This window comes from Rhineura floridana, chromosome 8, assembly GCF_030035675.1.
Source record: "Rhineura floridana isolate rRhiFlo1 chromosome 8, rRhiFlo1.hap2, whole genome shotgun sequence".
NCBI lineage: Eukaryota > Metazoa > Chordata > Lepidosauria > Squamata > Rhineuridae > Rhineura > Rhineura floridana.
This window is the reverse complement of record NC_084487.1, coordinates 133543449-133567792: the sequence shown is the minus strand read 5'-3', so window position 1 is coordinate 133567792 and position 24344 is coordinate 133543449. Positions and strand designations below refer to the sequence as shown.

Genomic DNA, 24344 nt, shown 5'->3' with positions numbered 1-24344 from the left:
ACATCTTAAATACTGTACTTAACTGTGCAAAGTGGGGAGATGACTGAGATGTACAGGGCTAGGATCCTGTCAGGTCCCAGCCAAGGGAGTCTTTATCAGAGGAACCCTTGTCAGAGAAAGACCAGGAGGCTCTGGTCTTGGACCCAAGCCTGGCTCAGGCTCCATCTGAGGGTGCGCAGCCAGGGTCCTATGACAAGGTCCAGGACAGGAAACAAAAACTGGTCAGCATCCAAAGAACCACAAAAAAGAGGGGGGAAACCCCCAAATGCTGAAAAGAAATTTATTTCTTAGGAAAGCCCAATGCATTTCGGCCTCTAGTATATTGGGCCTTCATCAGGGGCTATAAAGAAGACAATACCCTACATTAATACATAAAAATAGACAAGTAAATATCACAACAGAAGAAACAGGATTAAAATCCAGGTACTTGATACATCATTAGCTAATCATTGAAAAATATTTTGTATATATTTCAAAATATATACGAGGAGGTGCGCCTGGCGCCGACACTATCATCTTTTCGGCGCCAGGTTAAAACCTTTCTCTTCTCTGAGGCATTTTAATTCCTGTTAATTGTAAATTATTATATTTTGATTTTAGACTGTACAGTTTTGTGTTATTTTTATTGTATTTTTAATGTTCACCGCCCAGAGAGCTGTTGCTAGTCGGGCGGTATATAAGCTTAATTAAATAAATAAAATAAATATACTTACATGAAATAGTCTGTAGAGATCTCTAACAGTAAAAATGCTTAAATCTTTAATGGCTATAAGAGAAAAACTGAATGCATACAGACATGTATATATATTGCAAAACCTCTAATTTCAGGTGTTCCTGATTTGCCATCATGGGATTACATGTTTCAATGATTAGCTAATGATGTAAAAAATATAAATGTACTGCCTTCAAGTCGATTCTGACTCATGGCGACCCTATGAATAGGGTTTTCATGGTAAGCGGTATTCAGAGGGGGTTTACCATTGCCTCCCTCTGAGGCTGAGAGGCAGTGACTGGCCCAAGGTCACCCAGTGGGCTTCATGGCTGTGTGGGGATTCGAACCCTGTAATCCAACACCTTAACCACTACACCACACTGGCTCCCTGATGATGTATCAAGTACCTGAGTTATTTCTGAGTAAATGCATAACAGGCTCTGAGAATGCACACTCTGCCCTATAAGAGAAAGGCACAGACGCAGCCCACTTCATACTACTACAAGGAACACCAATTTAGTTCCAGCTTCAGATCTTTGCGAAATACAGTGCACAGCTCTAGTAGTGTCTAGCATTCACCGAAAACTGTACAGCAAATGTGTGAGATGTACCTCTGTAGGGAAGGAATTCCACAATTTAGGAATTGCCACAGAGAAAGCCATCTCTTGGGCCACTAGTCCATGAACTTCTGAGGGTGGCAGAAGCACCAAGAAGCTCCCTCTGCTGAATTTAACACCGTAGACCAGCCTTGCCCAACTAGTGGGGCACCAGATGTTGTTGGACCACAATTCCCAACTTTCCTGACCATTGGCAATGCTGGCTGAGGCTGATGGGAGTTGTGGTCCAAGAACATCTGGTGGCCCACTAGTTGGGAAAGGCTGCCCTAGACAGTCTGTAGGGAAGGCAATGGTCTCTCAGATATTTGGGGCCCAAGTTATTTAGGGCTTTAAACATTATTTTGAGTACCTTGAATTGGACCTGGAAATGAACTGGCAATAGGAATGGAATCCACCCACTGCAGATTCACCCCACACTACCATGACAAAGGAGGAGCCCCCCCCAGGCCAAACAATACAGCAGAGGCCTCAGCAACAGCCTCCCTCAGCAGGGCCAGACCACAGAAGAGGAACACGAAGAGAAGATGGAGGTTAAAGAGAATATACATTTCAGCATTTTAGATCAAAATGTTAGACTGTTTTCAATATTGTTATATTTTATGTAGGTTGTTTTTTTAAAAAAATCTGGTGCCAGAAAAAAGCTACGGAAGTTCGTAGTATACCAGATTGGTCTGCAAAGATAGTGAACGTGTGAATTGTAGGGTCCAGTGCCAACTTCAGTTCTAGCAAAACTCTCACCCATCCCTAACTATGACCAGTTCCTAAAGTTTTTTCTGTCTCTTCCATTTGTGTATATACTTATATGTGTCTCTTTGTTTTCACACATAGTGAAAGGAGAAATGTCTCGTTTTCTAAGTGAAGATGTTAAAGTCAGAAAGAAAATCTTCACCCAAACTTCTTTTTGCCTCTCTATCCATATATCTTCCCATCTTCAAACTTGTTGCAGGGAGAACAGAGTCCTTGTAACCAAAAGCATCTGATTTGAACAACAATAAAGCTTTTTAGAAGTAAAGTTCAAGGGACTGGGGAGAGTTGGTAACATTCCTTTAAAATGTGCATTTCTTTCCTTGCTGCAGAGCAGGCAACCAGTTATAATTGGGGATCAACAATTTGCAATAATATAAAACAGCACTCTATATAACAATCTGATAAGCAACACATCTGTGATGCTTCTGCTGTGCTTTAACTTTAATGTGCTATTGTACACAGTTTTAAAATAAAAGAACAAGGAAGAGAATAAGGAAGAGAAAAAAACAAAAGGTAGAAGAGAGTATGAATGGGAAGGATACTCCAGTGGTTGTGACCTGCAAGGTGTGTGCCATCTTTGTTTTCTTGCCTGAGAACAACATGCCATACACGTGCAACAACTGCAAGCTCGTGGCACTGTTGGAAGAAAAGGTGAGAGGCCTGGAACAGCGGATGGCCACACTGAGGACAGCACCTCTGAAGAGCCTCAACAAACTCACCTGCATCAAGAGCCACTGGCTGCAAAGGAAGACTCCACACCCCAGAAAAAGGAAGCTGATGCAACCACCGCTCGCGGCAAAAAGAGGAGGGTGCTGGTGGTTGGAGACTCGTTGCTCAGGGGGGTAGAGGCACCGGTATGCCAGCCGGACAAAATGAATCTGGAAGTCTGTTGTCTCCCTGGGGCACGCATCCGGGACATCGCTGACAACCTGCCGAAGCTCATTGGGAACCAAGATAGGTACCCCTTTCTCCTCATCCATGTGGGCACAAACGGCACGGCCAGAAACACAGTGGAACAGATCACCTCAGACTATGAGGCTCTGGGTAGGAAGGTCAAGGATTTTGGGGCGCAGGTGGTCTTCTCGTCAATTCTTCCCGTGAAGGATAGAGGACTACAAAGGGAAAGGAAGATATTGCAGGTCAACGACTGGTTACGCAGATGGTGTCAACGGGAGAGGTTTGGATTCTGGGACCATGCTCTAAGCTTCTTGGAGGGGGGACTGTTGGCAAGAGATGGGCTGCACCTCACGAGGACTGGGAAGAATCTCTTTAGCAGAAGTATGGCAAAACTCATCAAGAGGGCTTTAAACTAAAGCCTCTGGGGGATGGAGATGATAGCTTAAAGACCGATCCAAAGACAGCGGGTTGTAAACGCAAGGATTTGAAGGGTACAGGAGACACTGGGAGGGAGAAAGGGATGCACGACAAAGCTCACGGTATATTAACGGAGGAATCCAATCAGGACAAAAGAGACTTCTGGTGTCTATATACCAACGCGCGGAGCTTGGGAAACAAGCAAGAGGAGCTTGAAGTCTTAGTGCATCAAGGCAAATATGACTTCATAGGGATAACAGAGACTTGGTGGGATGACTCCCATGATTGGAATGTAGCCATTCAAGGATATAAACTCTACAGAAAGAATAGAAGCAACAGAAAAGGAGGGGGAGTAGCGTTCTACGTCAAAGACAAATACACCTCTATGGAAATCCAAGAGAGCGAACAAAGGGGTCCGGTAGAGACCATTTGGGTGAAAATAAATGGAGAAACAAATAAAACCAACATGGTAGTAGGTGTCTACTACAGACCCCCTGGCCAAGAAGAGGTGGTAGATGAGGCCTTTCTCAAACAAATCTCTGAAATCTCAAGGAGGCAAGAAGTAGTAGTGATGGGGGACTTCAACTACCCGGATATCTGCTGGGAGACAAACTCTGCGAAGCACAAAGCCTCCAACAAATTCCTGATAGGCCTTGCTGATAATTTCCTCTTTCAAAAAGTAGAAGAAGGAACAAGGGGATCGGCAATCCTGGACCTGATCTTAACTAACAGGGACGAATTGGTCACGGGAATGAAAGTGGTCGGTGCCTTGGGGAAAAGTGACCATGTAATGCTGGAATTTGTAATTCTGGGGAAAGCCAAAGAAGAATATAGTCAAATATGGACCTTGGATTTCAGGAAAGCCGATTTTAGCAATCTCAGGGAAAGGATGGGTAGGATCCCGTGGCTAGATAGACTAAAGAAAAAAGGAGCCCAAGAAGCGTGGGAGTTCATGAAGAAGGTATTACAAAAAGCGCAATCACAAACAATTCCAAAAACGGAAGACAGCAGAAAAAGCCAATGTGGCTACAAGGAAGACTCGTGGAGGAGGTCAAAATAAAAAAGAGCATGTATAAAGAATGGAAGGAAGGACGCATCACCAAGGAAGAGTACCGACGAACGGCTCGGGCTTGCAGGAATAGCGTAAGGAAAGCTAAAACCCAGAATGAGCTGAGGCTGGCGAGGGAAGCGAAGAACAACAAAAAGGGGTTTTTCAGATATGTTCGAAGCAAGAGAAAGACCAAGGAAATGGTGGGACTGCTGCTCAATGAGGATGGCAAAATGTTGACAGATAAAAAGAAAAAGGCAGAACTGCTCAATGCCTATTTTGCCTCCGTTTTCTCCCAAAAAGGGAACAGTGTGCAACCTTGCAATCTCAGTAAGGGGTCGGGATTGCAGTTCAAGATTGATAAGGAGATAGTCAGGAAATACCTAGTTAACCTAAATGAGTTCAAATCTCCAGGGCCTGATGAACTGCATCCCAGAGTATTGAAGGAACTTGCTGATGTACTCTCGGAACCTCTTGCCATCATCTTTGAGAAATCCTGGAGAACGGGAGAGGTGCCGGAGGATTGGAGACGGGCAAACGTCGTCCCGCTCTTTAAAAAGGGTAAAAAAGAAGATCCGGGGAATTACAGGCCGGTCAGTCTGACTTCAATACCGGGAAAGATATTAGAACAGATAATAAAAGAGTCCATTGGCAACTATCTAGATGACAATGCTGTGATTAGAAGGAGCAAGCATGGGTTTGTCAAGAAAAAATCCTGTCAAACTAATCTCATCTCTTTTTTTGATCGGGTCACTAGCTTAGTAGATGGTGGAAATGCTGTAGATGTCATCTATCTAGATTTCAGCAAAGCGTTTGACAAAGTCCCCCACAACCTTTTGATTGGGAAACTGGTCAAATGCGGACTAGATGGAAATACTGTCAGGTGGATTCACAACTGGTTGGAAAACCGTACTCAAAGAGTGGTCATCGGTGGCTCTGCTTCGGACTGGAAGGAGGTTTCGAGTGGAGTGCCACAGGGCTCTGTCCTGGGGCCGATACTCTTCAACATTTTTATCAATGACTTAGATGACGGGGTGGAGGGAAGCCTTATGAAGTTTGCGGATGATACGAAACTGGGAGGGATAGCTAACACAATGGAAGACAGGAATAAAATCCAAAGGGACCTGGATAGACTAGGAAATTGGGCTGAAATTAATAAAATGAAATTCAATAAAGACAAATGCAAGATTCTGCATTTAGGCCACAAAAACAAAATGCACGGGTACAGGATGGGAAATACCCGGCTTAGCAGTAGTGCATGTGAGAAGGACCTTGGAATTGTAGTGGATCGCAAGTTGAACATGACCCAGCAGTGTGATGCTGTAGCAAAAAGGCAAATGTGGTTTTGGGCTGCATAAACAGAGCTATAGTTTCCAGGTCGAGGGAAGTAATAGTCCCACTATATTCTGCATTAGTCAGACCTCATCTGGAATACTGCGTTCAGTTCTGGGCACCTCATTTTAAGAAAGATATAGACAAGTTAGAGCGGGTTCAGAAGAGGGCGACGAGGATGATAGCCGGTATGGAGAACAAGTCTTATGAGGAAAGGTTGAAGGAACTTGGCATGTTCAGTCTGGCGAAGAGAAGGCTGAGGGGTGACATGATTGCACTCTTTAAGTACCTGAAGGGCTGTCACATAGAGGAGGGTACAGATTTGTTCTCTGCTGCCCCAGAGGGTAGGACTAGGTCTAATGGTTTTAAGTTGCAGGAGCGTAGATTCAGATTGGACATTAGAAGGAACTTCTTGACAGTAAGGGCAGTTCGGCAATGGAACCAACTGCCTAGGGAGGTGGTGGGATCCCCTTTGCTGGATGTCTTCAAGCAGAGGCTGGACAGCTATCTGTGGGAGATGCTGTAGCTGTGGATTTCCTGCTGTGAGCAGGGGGTTGGACTCGATGGCCTACAAGGCCCCTTCCAACTCTATATTCTATGATTCTATGCCTATAAGAGAAGATGAGAAGTTCATAGACAGAACGCTGGAACAACAGCAGCAAAGGGGAGGTGGAAGAGCAACAGCATGTGGTAGCTGAAGAGGAGGCTGCTTTGGAGAGGAACAACAAAGTGGAGGAAACTCCGTGGGAAAGGGTGACAGGAGCAGAAGAGCTAGAAGACACCCTTCACCAGTGGAACTGTGGAACCGCTTTCAACCACTCGAGGGTGAGACTGGAGGACAGCCTGTGGTGGAAGAATTACAGGGGACCCCATGAGACAATGAGTGAGAGGCTGAAGCTCAATCAAGCTGGGGCAATGAAACCAAGCCCCACAACAAGAAGAGAGGAGTACTTTTATTATTATTAATTACATTTATACCCGCCTTTCTTTTCATGATAGAAACTCAAGGCGGCTTCCATATGGTTCCCAGGCAGTCTCCCTTCCAAGGCACTGACCAGACCTGACCCTGCTTAGCTTCAGCAGAGTGCTGGCTCATGTCCCATAGTGGGAGACTCCTTACTGCGAGGGATCGAAACCCAAGTATGCCAAGAAGATCTGTGGACTCGCCAGGTATGCTGTGTACCAGGAGGACGGATTAGAGATGTGACGGAAGGGTTGCCATCACTCATCAAGCCCACCGACAGGTATCCCTTTCTCCTCATCCATGTGGGAACAAATGATACTGCCAAACGGAGCTATGAAGAAATCACATCAGACTGTGAAGCTCTGGGAAGGAAACTCAAGGACTTTGGGGCCCAGATAGTTTTTTCATCCATCCTTCCAATACTTAGAAGAGGAGTAGAAAGGGAAAGGGAAATACTCCATGTGAATGAATGGCTACGAAGGTGGTGCCGACGTGAGAGAATTGGATTCTGGGACCATGGGCTATACTTCCTGGAAGATGGACTGCTGGCAAGTGATGGGTTGCATCTCACAAGGACTGGGAAGAATGTGTTTTGCCACAGTATGGAGAAATTCATCAGGAGGGCTTTAAACTGAATCCTATGGGGGAGGGAGACGTAAACTTGGTGGTAAAGACTGATGAAAGCTTGTGCACAGGAACAGGAACAGAAAGATCGACTGTAATAGGGACCAGTGAGAGTCCTCAGAAAAATGTAGTAAGGAAGCCAAGCCATAAATCACACAGTCTTCGATGCCTGTATACTAATGTGCAGAGCATCGGAAACAAGCAGGACGAACTTGAACTCTTAATACAGGAGGGCAATTACGACTTGATAGGTATAACTGAAACTTGGTGGGATGACTCCCACGACTGGAATACAGCAATTGAAGGATATAACTTGTTCAAAAAGAAGAGAAGTAATAAAAAGGGAGGTGGAGTCACGCTATATGTTAAAAATATATATCCCTGCACAGAAATACAGGAAGATGAGCTTGGTAGATCCACCGAGAGTATCTGGATTAAAATTAATGGGGCAAGTAATAAAAGGAATGTGGTGCTTGGAGTCTACTACCGACCACCCAATCAAGGAGAAGAGGAGAATGTAACTTTTGAAAAGCAAATTGCCAATGTTTCGAGGAGTCATGATGTAGTAGTAATGGGGGGATTTCAATTATCCCGATATCTGTTGGGAGACAAATTCTGCCAAACATGGCCCCTCCAAGAAATTTTTGACTTGTGTTGGGATAACTTTCTCCTACAGAAAGTGGAGGAAGCAACCGGAGGATCAGCTATCCTGGACTTGATTCTAACCAATAGAGATGATTTGGTGGATGAAGTGGCAGTTACGGGAACTCTGGGGGAAAGTGACCACACCATACTTGAATTCTTGAGTTTTACAGAAACGAAAGCTGAGAGTAGCCATACGCACACCCTGGACTTCAGGAAAGCTGATTTTAATAAACTCAGAACAATGGTAAGTACGGTTCCATGGCAAGCCACCCGAATGAGAAAAGGAGTCCAAGATGGGTGGGAGTTTCTAAAAAAGGAAATTCTAAAAGCGCCATGGCAAGCAATTCCAATAAAGAAAAATGGGGGGAAACAACAGAAGAAGCCAATGTGGCTTCAGAAAAAGCTTAGAGAGGACCTGAAAACAAAAAAGGACACATACAGGAAGGCCAGGCCACAAAGGAAGAGTACAGGCAGGAATCATGGAATTGCAGGGATGGTGTCAGGAAGGCTAAAGCTGAGAATGAGCTGAGGTTAACGATGGATGCTAAAAGCAACAAAAAAGCTTTCTTCAGGTATGTCCATAGTAAAAGACAGAGAAAAGAAATGGTGGCACAGCTACTCAATGAGGATGGCAAAATGATAACAGATGACAAAGAAAAGGCAGAAGTGCTCAATTCCTACTTTAGCTCAGTCTTCTCCCAAAAAAGGGTCTATGACCCTCCCGGGAAACATGAAGTAGAAGGGGCAGGATTGGAGCTTGAGACTGATAGACAAATGGTCAAGGAATACCTGATCACTTTGAACAAGTTCAAATCGGCAGGGCCCGATAAACTGCATCCTAGAGTATTGAAGGAACTAGGTGAAGAACTCTCAGAACCGCTGTCTATTATCTTTGCGAAATCATGGAGGACTGGTGAAGTGCCGGATGACTGGAGGAGAGCTAATGTTGTCCCAGTCTTCAAAAAAGGGGAAAAGGAGGAACCAGGGAACTATAGACCAGTCAGCCTAACATCAATCCCTGGAAAAACTCTGGAGCAGATTATAAAGCAGTCAATCTGTAAGCACCTTGAAAACAAGGCAGTGATTACTAGGAGCCAACATGGATTTATAAAGAACAAATCCTGCCAAACTAATCTTATCTCATTTTTTGACCGGGTAACCTCCCTTGTAGACTGTGGAAATGCTGTGGACATAATATACCTCGACTTCAGCAAAGCATTTGACAAAGTGCCCCATGATATTCTGATTAGCAAGCTAACTAAATATGGGCTGGATGGAACAACTATCCGGTGGATCCACAGTTGGCTCCAGAATCGTACTCAAAGAGTGCTTATCAATGGTTCCTTCTCAAACTGGGTGGAAGTAACGAGTGTGGTACCACAGGGCTCGGTCCTGGGCCCAGTGCTCTTCAACATTTTTGTTAACGACTTGGATGAGGAGGTACAGAGCATGCTTATCAAATTTGCAGGTGATACAAAATGGGGGTATAGCTAATACCGTGGAAGACAAAAACAAAATTCAAAGGGACCTTGATAGGCTGGAGCATTGGGCTGCAAACAACAGAATGAAATTCAACAGGGATAAATGCAAAGTTCTACACTTAGGAAAAAGAAACCCAATGCACAGTTATAAGATGGGGGATACTTGGCTCAGCAATACAACAGGTGAGAAGGATCTTGGAATTGTTGTTGATCGCAAGCTGAATATGAGCCAGCAGTGTGATGTGGCTGCAAAAAAGGCAAATGCTATGTTAGGCTGCATTAACAGAAGTATAGTTTCCAAATTGTGTGAAGTACTAGTTCCCCTCTATTTAGCACTAGTTGGGCCTCATCTTGAATACTGCGTCCAGTTCTGGTCTCTGCACTTCAAGAAGGATGCAAACAAACTGGAGCAGGTTCAGAGGAGGGCAACAAGGATGATCAGGGGACTGGAAAGAAAGCCCTATGAGGAGAGACTGAAAGAACTGGGCAGGTTTAGCCTGGAGAAGAGAAGACTGAGGGGAGATATGATAGCACTCTTCAAGTACATGAAAGGTTGTCACATAGAGGAGGGCCAGGATCTCTTCTCGATCGTTCCAGAGTGCAGGACACGGAATAATGGGCTCCAGTTGCAGGAAGCCAGATTTCAACTGAACATCAGGAAAAACCTCCTAACTGTTAGAGCCAAATGGAACCAATTACCTAGAGAGGTAGTGGGCATTCAAGAGGTATCTGGACAGCCATCTGTCAGGAATGCTTTGATTTGGATTCCTGCATTGAGCAGGGGGTTGGACTTGATGGCCTTATAGCCCCTTCCAACTCTACTATTCTATGAATCTATGAGGGGAGAAATGTAACTATGAAGAGTGAGGTTTTTAGAGCTCTGAAAAACAAGATAGTCCTGGCTAAAGGGTAAGGGTATTTTCATGATCTGTAAGCTGCTATGTGAGCCTTTTTTGACTAAAGAATGGAATAAATAAAATAATTCCATGAGGGACAGAATTTTGTGTAACGCTCATTTTCTTTAGATAAATGTTCCCCCTAACACACTCAGAATCAAAAGCTTCCTCCTTGTATCTGAGTCCTGGCTTTTGTTCATTTTACTGCAAGAATTCCATCTGATGTACTTTGTCTTTCTGACTAGGAAAATTGCCACCTATGATGAAGAAATCCAGCATCTCTATGAGGAAATGGAACAGCAGCTGAAAAATGAGAAAGAAAAAATTCTTTTGAAGGCAAGTGGATCCTTCCTCATTTCCAACATATTATCATGGATTTCTTCAAAGCTGCTCCCATGCTATAATAATAAAAAAAGCTAGGGTTAAAAAACCATTTGGTTTGAAAGAAGAGTTAAGGCACTTCCAAGTTTGTATGTGCACCAAAGAGATAGAAATGCAGTATTATACAGCCGCAAAAGTGGCTGTGTGCTATAGCCAGCGTGGGTTTTTCACATTCTGCCATGTTAAATAGAAAATACACCCCAAAGCCATTCTGTTGCTTCCCATAAGCTGACCTTAAAAGGAAATCTTACAAAACCTATAGTCCTGAACTCTGAAATGCTTGCTTAACAACCCTCTACGTTTTTATGGTGATACACAAAACATTAAGAGAGAATTCAGAGTTCAAACATGAGTAAACAAATCCAGTTCCCTGTTGGACTTTTTTTCTGTCTGCAGTCTCATAATTTATTGAAATTAATTAAAAATAAGCCATGTTCACAGAGTACATGTAATCCTATTACTGGCATTGCCCCATACTCTGACCTTCATCTTCTGCAGTTTAAAAGTTAAAAAAAAATATGGCTGATTTTTAATTAAGAAAATTAATATTGCAGTCTGTAATAAGCAAGGCATGCTCAGTAAGAACCTACTGTCAGTGTTCTAAAAGCCAGCTGTTTGGCTTGGCTAATCAGGGCCACACCCATGCCAGACATTTATTCCACTTTAAACAATCATGGCTTCCCCCAAACAATCCTGGGAAGTGTAGTTTCATCAATCACCAAATACAATAAACATTCACACACTACAACCAAACAATATTAAATTAACTATAACTTACAAATGAAAACTCCCATACATCACAACTCAATCATTCATACAAGCACAATACACATTCAACCTTATTAGTTGCATCCAGGTGGCAGCAAAGAGTTAAAATGTTGCAGTCTCAACGACCGCAACTAAGTCGACAACAATAGCCACACTTAAAGAAACAGCAGCAACACAATGATGGCAAGGCGACGATGGAACAAAGAGAACAGAAGCCGCGGCAGCCTTCCAGAAGCAACAGTGCGATGTTCACGATGTTCACGCCCCCAAGACAAACGACGACCCGCTCCGTCTCCAATAGCAACGACGATAACAAAAACAGAATGGTGAAGACAGTGATGACAAAAAACAGCGTCCAAGCAGCAAAAACCGCAGGAATGGTCGACAACACAGCAGACGAAGAGCAGAAAAGCAGGACGAGCGGCGGCAGCGGCGGCAAGGCAACCCGCATTCAGCAGCAACGGCGTCCACGACGACAACGGCCCGGAGCAGCGGCACCACAGCACCAAGAGTCAGAGGCCCGAAGAAGGAGCAGCGGCCACAACGGCGGGGGCACCCACGCAGCGGCAGCAAGCAGCAAGCAGCAAGCGGCGACACTTGCAGCGGCACGCAAACCGCCAAGTGCAGCACCACAACCCGGACCACAACACAACGGCGGTGGGGCCGGAGCAACCCAAGGCCACGGCGCCCCAGAAACAAAGGCCGCAAAGCTGGTAAGCCGACCCACGCTCGGCCGCACTCAACCGCCCTATAACCTCCGCCAAAAAAGACAGAGCGCGACAGCTGTTCGAACACGTCAGGTCTTTCCTGTGTCCTGGGGCAGCAGGCAAATGGTGGTGTTTTGCCTGCCTGGTGCGAAGGTTGCGGATATCGCCCGTCGTTTAGATACTTTGGTAGACAGTGCTGGGAAGGAGTCAGTGGTCGTGGTGCACGTTGGCACCAACGACATGGGGAAATGCAGCCGTGAGGTCCTGGAAGCAAAATTTAGGTTGCTAGGTAGGATGCTGAAAGCCAGGACCTCCAAGGTGGCTTTCTCTGAAATGCTACCAGTTCCACGTGCAGGACCAGCCAGACAGGCCCAGCTTCGCAGTCTCAATGCGTGGATGAGACGATGGTGTCGGGTGGAAGGGTTCGGATTTGTTAGGCACTGGGGAACATTTTGGGACAAGCCGGGCCTGTACAAAAGGGACGGGCTCCACTTGAACCAGAATGGAACCAGACTGCTGGCACTTAAAATTAAAAAGGTAGCAGAGCAGCTTTTAAACTGACTGAGGAGGGAAACCCAACAGGAGCTGAGGAAGGTCCAGTTTGGAATAAACCTCCCCCCTGGGATAAAAACCAAAGAAATGATGAAATTTTAAAAGGGGTAGGCCTAGAAGTAGCCATTGTGAGAGCAGGGGCACAGGATATCAATCCAGAAGGGCAAAATTACCACAGGCCAAACTGAAAGTGCCAAAAACACTTGAAGAGAGACACTGCTTACAAGTGCCTGTACGCTAATGCTAGGAGCCTCCGAACCAAGATGGGAGAACTGGAGTGCTTGGTCTTAGAGGAGAGCATTGATATAGTGAGCATAACCGAGACCTGGTGGAATGGAGAAAACCAGTGGGATACGGTTATCCCTGGATATAAACTATATCGGAAGGACAGGGAAGGACGTATTGGTGGCGGAGTCGCTCTATACGTGAAAGAAGGCATTGAATCCAGCAAGCTCGAAACCCCAAAAGAGGCAGACTCCTCCACAGAATCGTTGTGGGTGGTGATACCGTGCCCCAGGAGGGACTTAATACTGGGAACGATCTATCGTCCCCCTGATCAAAATGCTCAGGGAGACCTTGAGATGAGATATGAAATTGAGGAAGCATCCAAACTAGGAAATGTGGTAGTAATGGGTGACTTCAACTACCCGGACATAGACTGGCTGCATATGTGTTCCAGTCATGACAAAGAAGCAAAGTTTCTAGATATTCTAAATGACTATTCCGTAGACCAGTTGGTCATGGAACCGACCAGAGGGATGGCAACCCTGGACTTAATCCTCAGTGGGGACCGGGACCTGGTGCGAGATGTAAGTGTTGTTGAACCGATTGGGAGCAGTGATCACAGTGCTATTAAATTAAACATACATGTAACTGGCCAATTGCCAAGAAAATCCAACACGGTCACATTTGACTTCAAAAGAGGAAACTTCACAAAAATGAGGGGATTGGTAAAAAGAAAGCTGAAAAACAAAGTCCAGAGGGTCACATCACTTGAAAATGCTTGGAAGTTGTTTAAAAACACTTCCGGGAAGGGTGACTTAGCCTGTGCCTGCTTTTGAGACGGGCTCCTGCCTCAAAAGAAGCTTATTCAGATATATCAGTCAGTTTTTTCTTTTTTTTTTGACTGATTAAACTTCTCCCGGGTAGGGAGAAACGAAGAGATTAACCTCAAAGCCTATTTTTGTTGGGACGACCAGATCTCATTAATTTATGGGACGAGGTCCAGCCGACGAAGGTGGGACGGATTTTCAACAGCAAGCTCTATCTGTTAAAGCGAACGTTCATCTTATCTTCTAAGAGAGAACGCACTAACAGGCAAGCACCCTTCTTTCTATATTTTTCTTTTACTTGACTTAAATTGTTGCTGTTTAAAAGAGATTTGCCAGATTGATCGGTTTTTGACATCTCACTGGGGAGCCGTAACTTCTCTCTGCTACGCACTAATTAATAGCTTATCTCTGTTTTTGTTGCAAAAAGCTGTCCTGGATTTGCATTCTAAAGATACACACAGAAGAGGGATTTCTATTCCAGATTTTTATTTTGAAAAATATTATACTGTTTTGAGACTACTCTCTTTTTGGTCTATTTTATTTTGACGAATCTGTTTCTCGACGATTGCCATTAATTGCTTCGATCCTGGGAACTGCATTTTGTTTACTTAACTATTGGAGAGATAAGGCTGTCTGCTCTGTTTATACTGTGATGTCACCAAGTTTGGAGTATTAACCCAATTGTTGCTGAAATAAGAAGTGGTTTTCCTATATTTTTCTTTTAAAATGGCAATTAAGAAAGTGGCTGAGAATCTGGAAATAACTATGTTTCAGAGAATAATGAATGAGATTGAGATAACGAAAATTGAATTGAGTAAAATGAAGCAGGAGATTAAAGATATAAGGGTCCCTGTGAGAGAGGTGACCCTGGAAGGGGTCCCTGTGAGAGAGGAGACCCCGGAGATTGGAATAGGGGTCCCTGTGAGAGAGGAGACCCTGGAGACTGGAATAGGGGTCCCTGTGAGAGAGGAGATCCCGGAGATTGGAACAAACGTGGAACAGGAACAAGATTTGGAGTCTATGGACTTTAGAAATAAAATCTATTGTTTGGAACTCAATGTTATCTCTGAAGAAATTAATGAAGATTCTAGAGATAAAGTTATCAATGGCATGGATTATCTTCTGGACTGGAATGATGTGATGGAGCCCAATATAGAGAAAATCTATGGAATTAACTGCAGCCATGTGACAATGGAAAAACTTTTAAGAGATGACCCAGTGTATTTTGAAAAAAAGAACAGAGATATGATTTTACAGCAGTATTTCAGCAACTTATTCAGAATGGATGGCAAGAAAATATTTGGGATAGAGGTAATTCCCATCAGACTCTTATTATATGACTATGGCTTTGACAGCAAGATTATTATGGAATACTGATAATGGAAGATTGGATATTGAAATTACTGGACTTAACAAGACTACTGAAGATGGAAGATGGAAAATGGAACTAATAGAGATAATAGAACAATGGCTACTGAAATTACTGAACCTAACAGATTCTGATGTGATGGATTAATTGAAATGTTTATTTTGACTATGGTTATGACAATAAGATTATCATAATTAGTAATGAGATGGATTAATCGATATGCTTATTTGGAAAAAAAAATTGATAGATATATTTCTTAAAGAATTGAAACCTCTCTTTGACTTTTTGTGGAAAGAATAAAGTAATGTTTATGAGATTTGATGATTAAGTAAGATAACTACTGGAGGAAAGTGATTTTATAATATGACTTAAGAGACAGGTTTGCTATATATTATAGACTTATAACTGATTTGATCTTTGACAAATGGGAAGTCAATATTTTACTCTTTATTTTTTATTTTTATTTTTTTTTCTTTTCTTCTTTTCTTTTTTTCTTTTTGTTTAACTATTTTTGATTTTGTTTTTTTGTCTTTGAATGTTTTACGATTTTGTCTTGTATGTTTTATGAAAATCCGAATAAAAATTATTGAAAAAAAAAAAGGAAGTTGTTTAAAAACACTATATTAGAAGCTCAACTGGAGTGCATACCGCAGATCAGAAAAGGTACCGCCAGGGCCAAGAAGATGCCAGCATGGTTAACGAGCAAAGTCAAGGAAGCTCTTAGAGGCAAAAAGTCTTCCTTCAGAAAATGGAAGTCTTGTCCGAATGAAGAAAATAAAAAAGAACACAAACTCTGGCAAAAGAAATGCAAGAAGACAATAAGGGATGCTAAAAAAGAATTTGAGGAGCACATTGCTAAGAACATAAAAACCAACAACAAAAAATTCTATAAATACATTCAAAGCAGGAGACCATCTAGGGAGACAATTGGACCCTTGGATGATAAGGGAGTCAAAGGTGTACTAAAGAACGATAAGGAGATTGCAGAGAAGCTAAATGAATTCTTTGCATCTGTCTTCACAGTGGAAGATATAGGGCAGATCCCTGAACCTGAACTAACATTTGCAGGAAGGGATTCTGAGGAACTAAGACAAATAGTGGTAACGAGAGAGGAAGTTCTAAGCTTAATGGACAATATAAAAACTGAGAAATCACCAGGCCCGGATGGCATGCACCCGAGAGTTCTCAAAGAACTCAAAGGTGAAATTGCTGATCTGCTAACTAAAATATGTAACTTGTTCCTCGGGTCCTCCTCCGTGCCTGAGGACTGGAAAGTGGCAAATGTAACGCCAATCTTCAAAAAGGGATCCAGAGGGGATCCCGGAAATTACAGGCCAGTTAGCTTAACTTCTGTCCCTGGAAAACTGGTAGAAAGTATTATTAAAGCTAGATTAACTAAGCACATAGAAGAACAAGCCTTGCTGAAGCAGAGCCAGCATGGCTTCTGCAAGGGAAAGTCCTGTCTCAGTAACCTATTAGAATTCTTTGAGCGTGTCAACAAACATATAGATAGAGGTGATCCAGTGGACATAGTGTACTTAGACTTTCAAAAAGCGTTTGACAAGGTACCTCACCAAAGGCTTCTGAGGAAGCTTAGCAGTCATGGAATAAGAGGAGAGGTCCTCTTGTGGATAAGGAATTGGTTGAGAAGCAGAAAGCAGAGAGTAGGAATAAACGGACAGTTCTCCCAATGGAGGGCTGTAGAAAGTGGAGTCCCTCAAGGATCGGTATTGGGACCTGTACTTTTCAACTTGTTCATTAATGACCTAGAATTAGGAGTGAGCAGTGAAGTGGCCAAGTTTGCTGATGACACTAAATTGTTCAGGGTTGTTAAAACAAAAAGGGATTGCGAAGAGCTCCAAAAAGACCTCTCCAAACTGAGTGAATGGGCGGGAAAATGGCAAATGCAATTCAATATAAACAAGTGTAAAATTATGCATATTGGAGCAAAAAATCTTAATTTCACATATACGCTCATGGGGTCTGAACTGGCGGTGACCGACCACGAGAGAGACCTTGGGGTTGTAGTGGACAGCACGATGAAAATGTCGACCCAGTGTGCGGCAGCTGTGAAAAAGGCAAATTCCATGCTAGCAATAATTAGGAAAGGTATTGAAAATAAAACAGCCGATATCATAATGCCGTTGTATAAATCTATGGTGCGGCCGCATTTGGAATACTGTGTACAGTTCTGGTCGCCTCATCTCAAAAAGGATATTCTAGAGTTGGAAAAGGTTCAGAAGAGGGCAACCAGAATGATCAAGGGGATGGAGCGACTCCCTTACGAGGAAAGGTTGCAGCATTTGGGGCTTTTTAGTTTAGAGAAAAGGCGGGTCAGAGGAGACATGATAGAAGTGTATAAAATTATGCATGGCATTGAGAAAGTGGATAGAGAAAAGTTCTTCTCCCTCTCTCATAATACTAGAACTCGTGGACATTCAAAGAAGCTGAATGTTGGAAGATTCAGGACAGACAAAAGGAAGGACTTCTTTACTCAGCGCATAGTTAAACTATGGAATTTGCTCCCACAAGATGCAGTAATGGCCACCAGCTTGGATGGCTTTAAAAGAAGATTAGACAAATTCATGGAGGACAGGGCTATCAATGGCTACTAGCAGTGATGGCTGTGCTCTGCCACCCTAGTCAGAGGCAGCATGCTTCTGAAAACCAGTTGCCAGAAGCCTCAGGAGGGGAGAGTGTTCTTGCACTCGGGTCCTGCTTGCGGGCTTCCCCCAGGCACCTGGTTGGCCACTGTGAGAACAGGATGCTGGACTAGATGGGCCACTGGCCTGATCCAGCAGGCTCTTCTTATGTTCTTATGTTAAAGTCATCAAAAGACTATTATTATAAGGCTAACTACGGAGCTCTAGAACGAGCATCCGACTCAGTCGCCATCTTGTTGTAAAGCCAGCTCGTCTTCCCAGAGAATTCTGGGGAATGTAGTTCTGTGAGGGGAATAGGGTATGTCCTCTCAGCACCCTTCACAAACTACATTTCCCAGGATTCTTTGGGGGACCATGACTGTTTAAAGTGGAATAAATGTCTGGTGTGGATGTTTCCAGGGACAAAGCTGAATTTATCAAATTTGCACTTTCCGAAACAATATGAGAACCATAACAGCCATCCCTTGAAATTCAAACTTACCTGAATATAGTGATGCGGTTCTCCAACCAAGCAATGTTTACAAAATTGCAAATATTAGGGGAAAGTGTGCATATGTGAAGATAACATTAAAAATGCATTATATTAGGAGAAATTGCTTGCAAAAATGTGTACATTAGTCAAACTGCATACAAAAATCTGTTTATTAGAAGAAATTCACACTAAAATGCATGAGGATTTTTTTAAATTCACCAATTGCTGCAGAAATGTGGAGAACTAAATTTAATATTGGAAAAAATGAGAAACTGAGAGAAGTGAAATGGACGGATCCTTTCATCCTTAGCTTGCACCTAGCGCAGGCACACTGGATAGGCTCCGATCAACCTTAGAAATGTAGATTTCAGGTCCAGCATTACATTTTGCCACTTGAAACAGGTTTGTAAGGATTTTGCAAAGGAGTTCTGGCAGGTTTGCAAGGATTTTGCAACAGATCACCCAGCTAGTCTGGAATTCAAGCAGCCAATCCATTTCACCTGGATAAGCGGTGCTTCCTATACTATCAATCAGATAAATCAGGGGTGGGGAAATTGTGGTTCTCAGATGTGGCCAGACTAGAACTCCCATCATTCCTGACTATTGGCCATACTGGCTGGGGCTGATGGGAGTAAAATCCAACCATAATTGGAAGCTCACAGGTTAACAGGTATTTTATATTGTACGTCGCCCAGAGTGTCCGTTCGGTTGGACAGATGGGCGTCTGATAAATAAAATTTTATTATTATTATTATTATATAACCACTCCTGAGCTAAATCTGATATATTTTTAAGATAGAAAATTCACCACATGCACCTGTAAGTTTTTTTGTGTGTGTCATTTTGTCTCCATTATTTCTTTAATTCTTTTTCTACTTCTTATCTATCACCTGACTAGGTTTCTTAATTACTGCCCTGGTGCTGTTTATGATAATCACTTCTAATTTTGTAGGACACAGAAAGGTTTCAGTCTCGAAGTCAGGATCTGGAGCATAAACTTATAACAAAAGAGCAGGAACTGGAACAATTGACTCAGAAACAAAAGAGGGTAAGTGAACACTGTGATGCAGAGATAGCAGTAATTATTTTTTTGCAAAACTTGACATTTAAGTGGGAGGTGTGCAATTATATGTATTACAGAAGGGTGCCATATCATTTTTGGCTTTCTTAGTAAATAAGTCCTTACATCCTAAATCATCAGGAGGTTGTTGTGTGATGTTCTGCTTTCATCTGCTGGCAGGTATTTTGAGAGAGCTTCTTCTTGCAGATGACTTGGGAGAAGCAAATAACCTGGTAGGGAAGAAAGAGGTGCTGTTTAAGGCAACCACACCATCATTAGCTTGGCATCCCAGCTGTTTTCATCTCCGCACTCCTCCAAACAAAAGCCACCACCTGCTTTAGATCCTCACAGTTGTCATTTGGGATGTTGGAGAATTTAGAAAAAGCTGGAAAAGGAAGCAGAAATTGCTGCAGTTTTGATGCTTTTTTTACATTGAAATAAATGTAGGTTACGTGCGTGTGTGTGTTATGTGCCTTCAAGTCGATTATGACTTAAAACAACTCTATGAATCAGCGACCTCCAAGAGCATTTGTTATAACCCACCCTGTTCAGATCTTACAAGATGGTTCATGACAGATGCTCTTGGAGGTTGCTGATTCATAGGGTCGCCATAAGTCGTAGTCGACTTGAAGGCACGTAACAACAACAAAGTTCAGGTCTGTGGCTTCCTTTATGGAATCAATCCATCTCTTCTTTGGCCTTCCTTTTTTCTACTCCCTTCTGTTTTTCCAAGCATTATTTGTCTTTGCTGGTGAATCATGTCTTCTCATTGCGGCCTACTGCCAAAATAAAGCATAGACACCATTTATTGGGTTGGACCATGGACCACTTTATTAAACAGAATACAATCAGCATAATGAACCGGCAGGGGGTAAGTAAAGTGCGGGAGCATCCTGATGACCCAGGCAAAGCCTGCTTGCAGCTATATGGCGACCAGACCTTGTCTGAGCCAGGGGCTGCCCTGTGCCAGATCCCAGCTCAGGCCACACCCCAAGGATGTGTAGGGGGTCCAACCGACATCATTGCCCCCCGGGGCCCTGAAACCCTGAGCGGATGAGGCACGTTGGCCCCAAAGGCAGCCTGTATTCTGCCCCCGGGCCGTATAGCCCGGAGCTGCAGGCCTCCAGACCTCCTATCACCCCTAAAGGTGCCTAAAGGTGTCACCTAGATGCCCTTCCCTTTTAACCCTTTTCCCGCACTTCTTTGCCCAAGTGACCATTGACATATGAAATCGAAATGGTCCCAATCAGCCTATTTATTGCCATCGTCACCCATGCTAACCCTTGCCCCTCCCTGCTAACCACAGTGTGGAGTAGGCAAAAGAAACCTGCCGGCAAAACGAGGCCAGTAGGCCAAAAATTCCTAGTCAGCCCCGAAGCGACTACATTAGTCACATTGCAGCACAGGGAGGGACGGGCGGGTGCCACCGAAATTCAAAGGAGGGCCAGAAGCCAGCAGCCCAGGTTTAAATACCCTAGGCTGCCCCGCCCTCCTAGGTGCGTGCTGCATCAGCACCTAATGCGCATGCACCCCCCAACATGACGGCTCGGCATCGGCTGAGGCCGCAAAGCTTGCCCCTTTGGCCCGGTAAGTACCGGGCGCAGAGCGGGATTGCGGCCTACTGCCGAAATAAAGCGTAGACACAGTTTATTGGGTTGAATCATGGGCCACTTTATTAAACAGAATACAATCAGCATAATGAACCGGCAGGGGGTAAATAAAATGCAGGAGCATCCTGCTGAACCAGGCAAAGCCTGCTTGCAACTATAGGGCAACCAGACCTTGTCTGAGCCAGGGGCTGCCCTGTGCCAGACCCCAGCTCAGGCCACACCCCGAGGATGTGTAGGGGGTCCAACCCACCTCACCGCCCCCCGGGGCCCTGAAACCCTGATCGGATGAGGCACGTTGGCCCCAAAAGCGGCCCGTATTCTGTCCCCAGGCTGTATAGCCCTGTGGTGCAGGCCTCCGGACCACCTATCACCCCCAAAGGTGCCTAAAGGTGTCACCTAGCTGCCCTTCCCTTTTAACCCTTTTCCCGCACTTCTTTGCCACAGAAGGGGGGCAAGCCTCTGCTTAGTCCCCCTTCACCCCACACCGCATAAAAATTTCACATAGGCCCCCCTGCAGATCCATTAAGAAGACATCGTTGCCCACATCCGTCAGATGCACACCGTCTGGCCGAAACAACTCGACCCTGTTGTGTCTAATTTCTGGATGGTGAATGACTGAACCACCAGCATCCATAAATGCCCTCTGAATTTGCCTGTTCACCTTCTTGCGGGCTCTGTCCATCCCCCGTGGATCACCTGTGCACTTCCAGCTCCTGCGCGGCAGGATGTCCAACCACACCAAGTGCACCCCCGGCCAGTGATGTGCAATGGCCCGGAGGTCACTACACGCCTGCTCAATCAGGGCCTTGCCCTTCAACAGGCCCAAGTCATTACCACCCAGGTGGATGACCAGAAACTGGGGGACCGCCCACTCCACTGCTGGCTGGAACAATGCAGCAAGGAGCCCGTCCCAACACATCCCACGGCGGCCGAGCCAGTGCACCGAGGCCCATTGACGGAGCCCCAGCTGCGTGCCAAAACGCGACTTCGCTGCTCTGCGGCCCGCCCAGAAAACCATGCTGTGGCCGCAGAGCAGGATGCGTGCCTGCTGCATTCCTTTCCAGCGGCCTGTCAAAATAATTACAACGAATGTCAGGAGGCAGAGTAATCATTAGGAGCCGGCCTTCTGCGACTCCGCCAGTGGTCTAATATAAGTTTCATACACATTCGAACGCCACCTGCCCATTGCCTGTAGCCTATCCTTTGGGAAACCTAGGTGGGCAACAGTGGAGGCCGCACCTATCCTGAAGGAGTGTGTCCCAAACTTTCGAGGGTCAACGCCCAAGTTGCGCAGTGTGGCCTTGGCCACTGTCCAGAACTGGTACTTGGTGAGGGGGTGAGTGTCCCTGTGTGTGAATAGATACCCCGGGTGCGGCCCCCAAACTGCTGTAAAGCGCCGCAGGGCTGTGACGGGGCAGATCTCCTTTTGCTGACAGGGAGCTAACGCTATCAGCCGTCCCTTTCCATGTTGGTCAGTCTTGGAACGTCTAAGTCGCAGGAGGGCACGCTCTGCCTCCCAGCTGAGGTCCGAGACCATAAGGGCCCGCCACCACCAACTCCCCAATTCTAAAGGTCCCCCCAAAAAGGGTGAGGGCGGCTGCGTGAAATAGCCGTGCCTCGAAAGGGGAAGAACATAAATTCCTCCACTGCCCCTGCAAGCCAAACAGCAGTTCCGGGGAGATGAGAAGGCGGGCATCGGGGGTGCTTGGGCACCCACGGGACCAGCCTTCCAGCATGCGGTGGACCCTGAAGTCGCCCATGTGGTCCTGGAAGCCCTGGGCCTTTGCCAGGAAAGAAAGCCCTGAGAGCTTACCTCTGATAGTCCTAACTGAGAGGCCCCTCTGCTTTTCCTCCACGCAGAATGCCATAAGATGCTCCACAGGTATGGGCCACTCCTGTGCGTAGCCTCTGGACTCCCTGAAATGTGACAGCTCCCTACCTGCTTCCCGGTAGCTGGACATGGTGCTGGGTGCCACGGACAGGCTTATGGCCCTCTCCGCTTCATTCCTCCAATCTCCCATAGCGCTGGGGGAACCACCTCCGGTTGAGCCCTTGCCCACGGTGTCAGCTGGCAGAACCTCTCCATCTGGTTCCGTGATAGAGCATCGGCAATATTGTTATCAATACCTGGTACGTGGTGCACCAGGAACAGGATATTATAGTGCAAACATTGAAGCACGAATGCTCGCACCAGGCTCATGACGTTGGAGTTGTTTGAGGACAAGGTGTTGATAACCTGCACTGTGGGGAGATTGTCGCACCAAAAGTGGACTGTGGAGTTACACAAGTTCTCAGGCCAAAGGTGCACGGCCACCACAATGGGAAAGAACTCCAAGAACGTAAGGTCCCGGGTTAACCCAGGCTGTGCCCAGTCCTGTGGCCAGCTACCCTGGCACCATGCATCATTAAAAATAACCCCAAAGCCACAGGAACCTGAGGCATCCGAGTGCACCTGCAGCTCGGCCTCCAGCAGGCGCTCGCTCCTCCATAGGGATATCACATTGAATTCCTGTAAGAAGGTGGACCACACTGCCAGGTCGGCCCTAAGAGTGGCTGTGACCCGTGTGTGGTGTTGTGGGTGCGATAGACCAGCCATGGTGTTGTATATGCGTTGCATAAATGCACGCCCGGGCGCCACCACCCTACATGCAAAGTTCATGTGACCTGCCAGCTCCTGCAGGGTGGACAGCATCACCTTCCTGGATTGGATGACCTCAGTGATTTTCTCACTAAGGGCCACTAGCTTGTCCTGAGGGAGCCTACAGCACTGGGCTATGGTGTCAGTCTCGATGCCCAGAAAAGTGAGAGCTGTGGATGGGCCCTCGGTTTTCTCAGCTGCAAGGGGGACCCCGAGTTCCTCCTCCAGCCCTGCAAAATGGGCCATAAAGGCCTTACAGGTGCCGGCGTTGGCAGGGCCGGCAAGCAGGAAGTCATCCAGATAGTGCACCACAGATTGCAGGCCTGCCCTACCCCTGACTGCCCGCTCCAGGAACGAACTGAAGCACTCAAATACTGAACATGAAATCGAGCACCCCATCGGTAATGCCCTGTCCAGGTAGTATTTGCCAGCGAACATAAAGCCCAGCACTTCAAAGTCCTGTGGGTGAACCGGGAGGAGACGGAAAGCCGACTTGATGTCACATTTCCCCATGAGGGCCCCAGTCCCGCAGCTCTTAACCATCTGCACCGCTGAGTCGAATGATGTGTAGCAGACAGAACATAGTTCCGGCGGGATGAAATCATTGACAGACTCACCCCGAGGGAAAGGTAGGTGGTGTATGAGACGAAATTCACCTGGTACCTTCTTGCGAACGAGGCCCAGTGGAGAAA

General features: G+C 45.5%; 1 protein-coding gene across 6 annotated transcripts in view; it reads left to right on the top strand.

Annotated features, from left to right (window-relative positions):
• The window catches only part of CRACR2A (calcium release activated channel regulator 2A), a 184679-nt gene that overhangs the window by 75981 nt on the left and 84354 nt on the right, over positions 1-24344 (top strand). For all 6 annotated transcript variants that reach the window (XR_009757629.1, XM_061582583.1, XM_061582582.1 and 3 more), the window contains 2 exons: positions 10626-10716; positions 19297-19392. Coding sequence is in view for 5 of the 6 variants with exons in the window: in XM_061582583.1 (XP_061438567.1) it covers positions 10626-10716; positions 19297-19392 (187 nt within the window). In the remaining variant the exon portion in view is untranslated. The remainder of the gene's footprint in view (positions 1-10625; positions 10717-19296; positions 19393-24344) is intronic.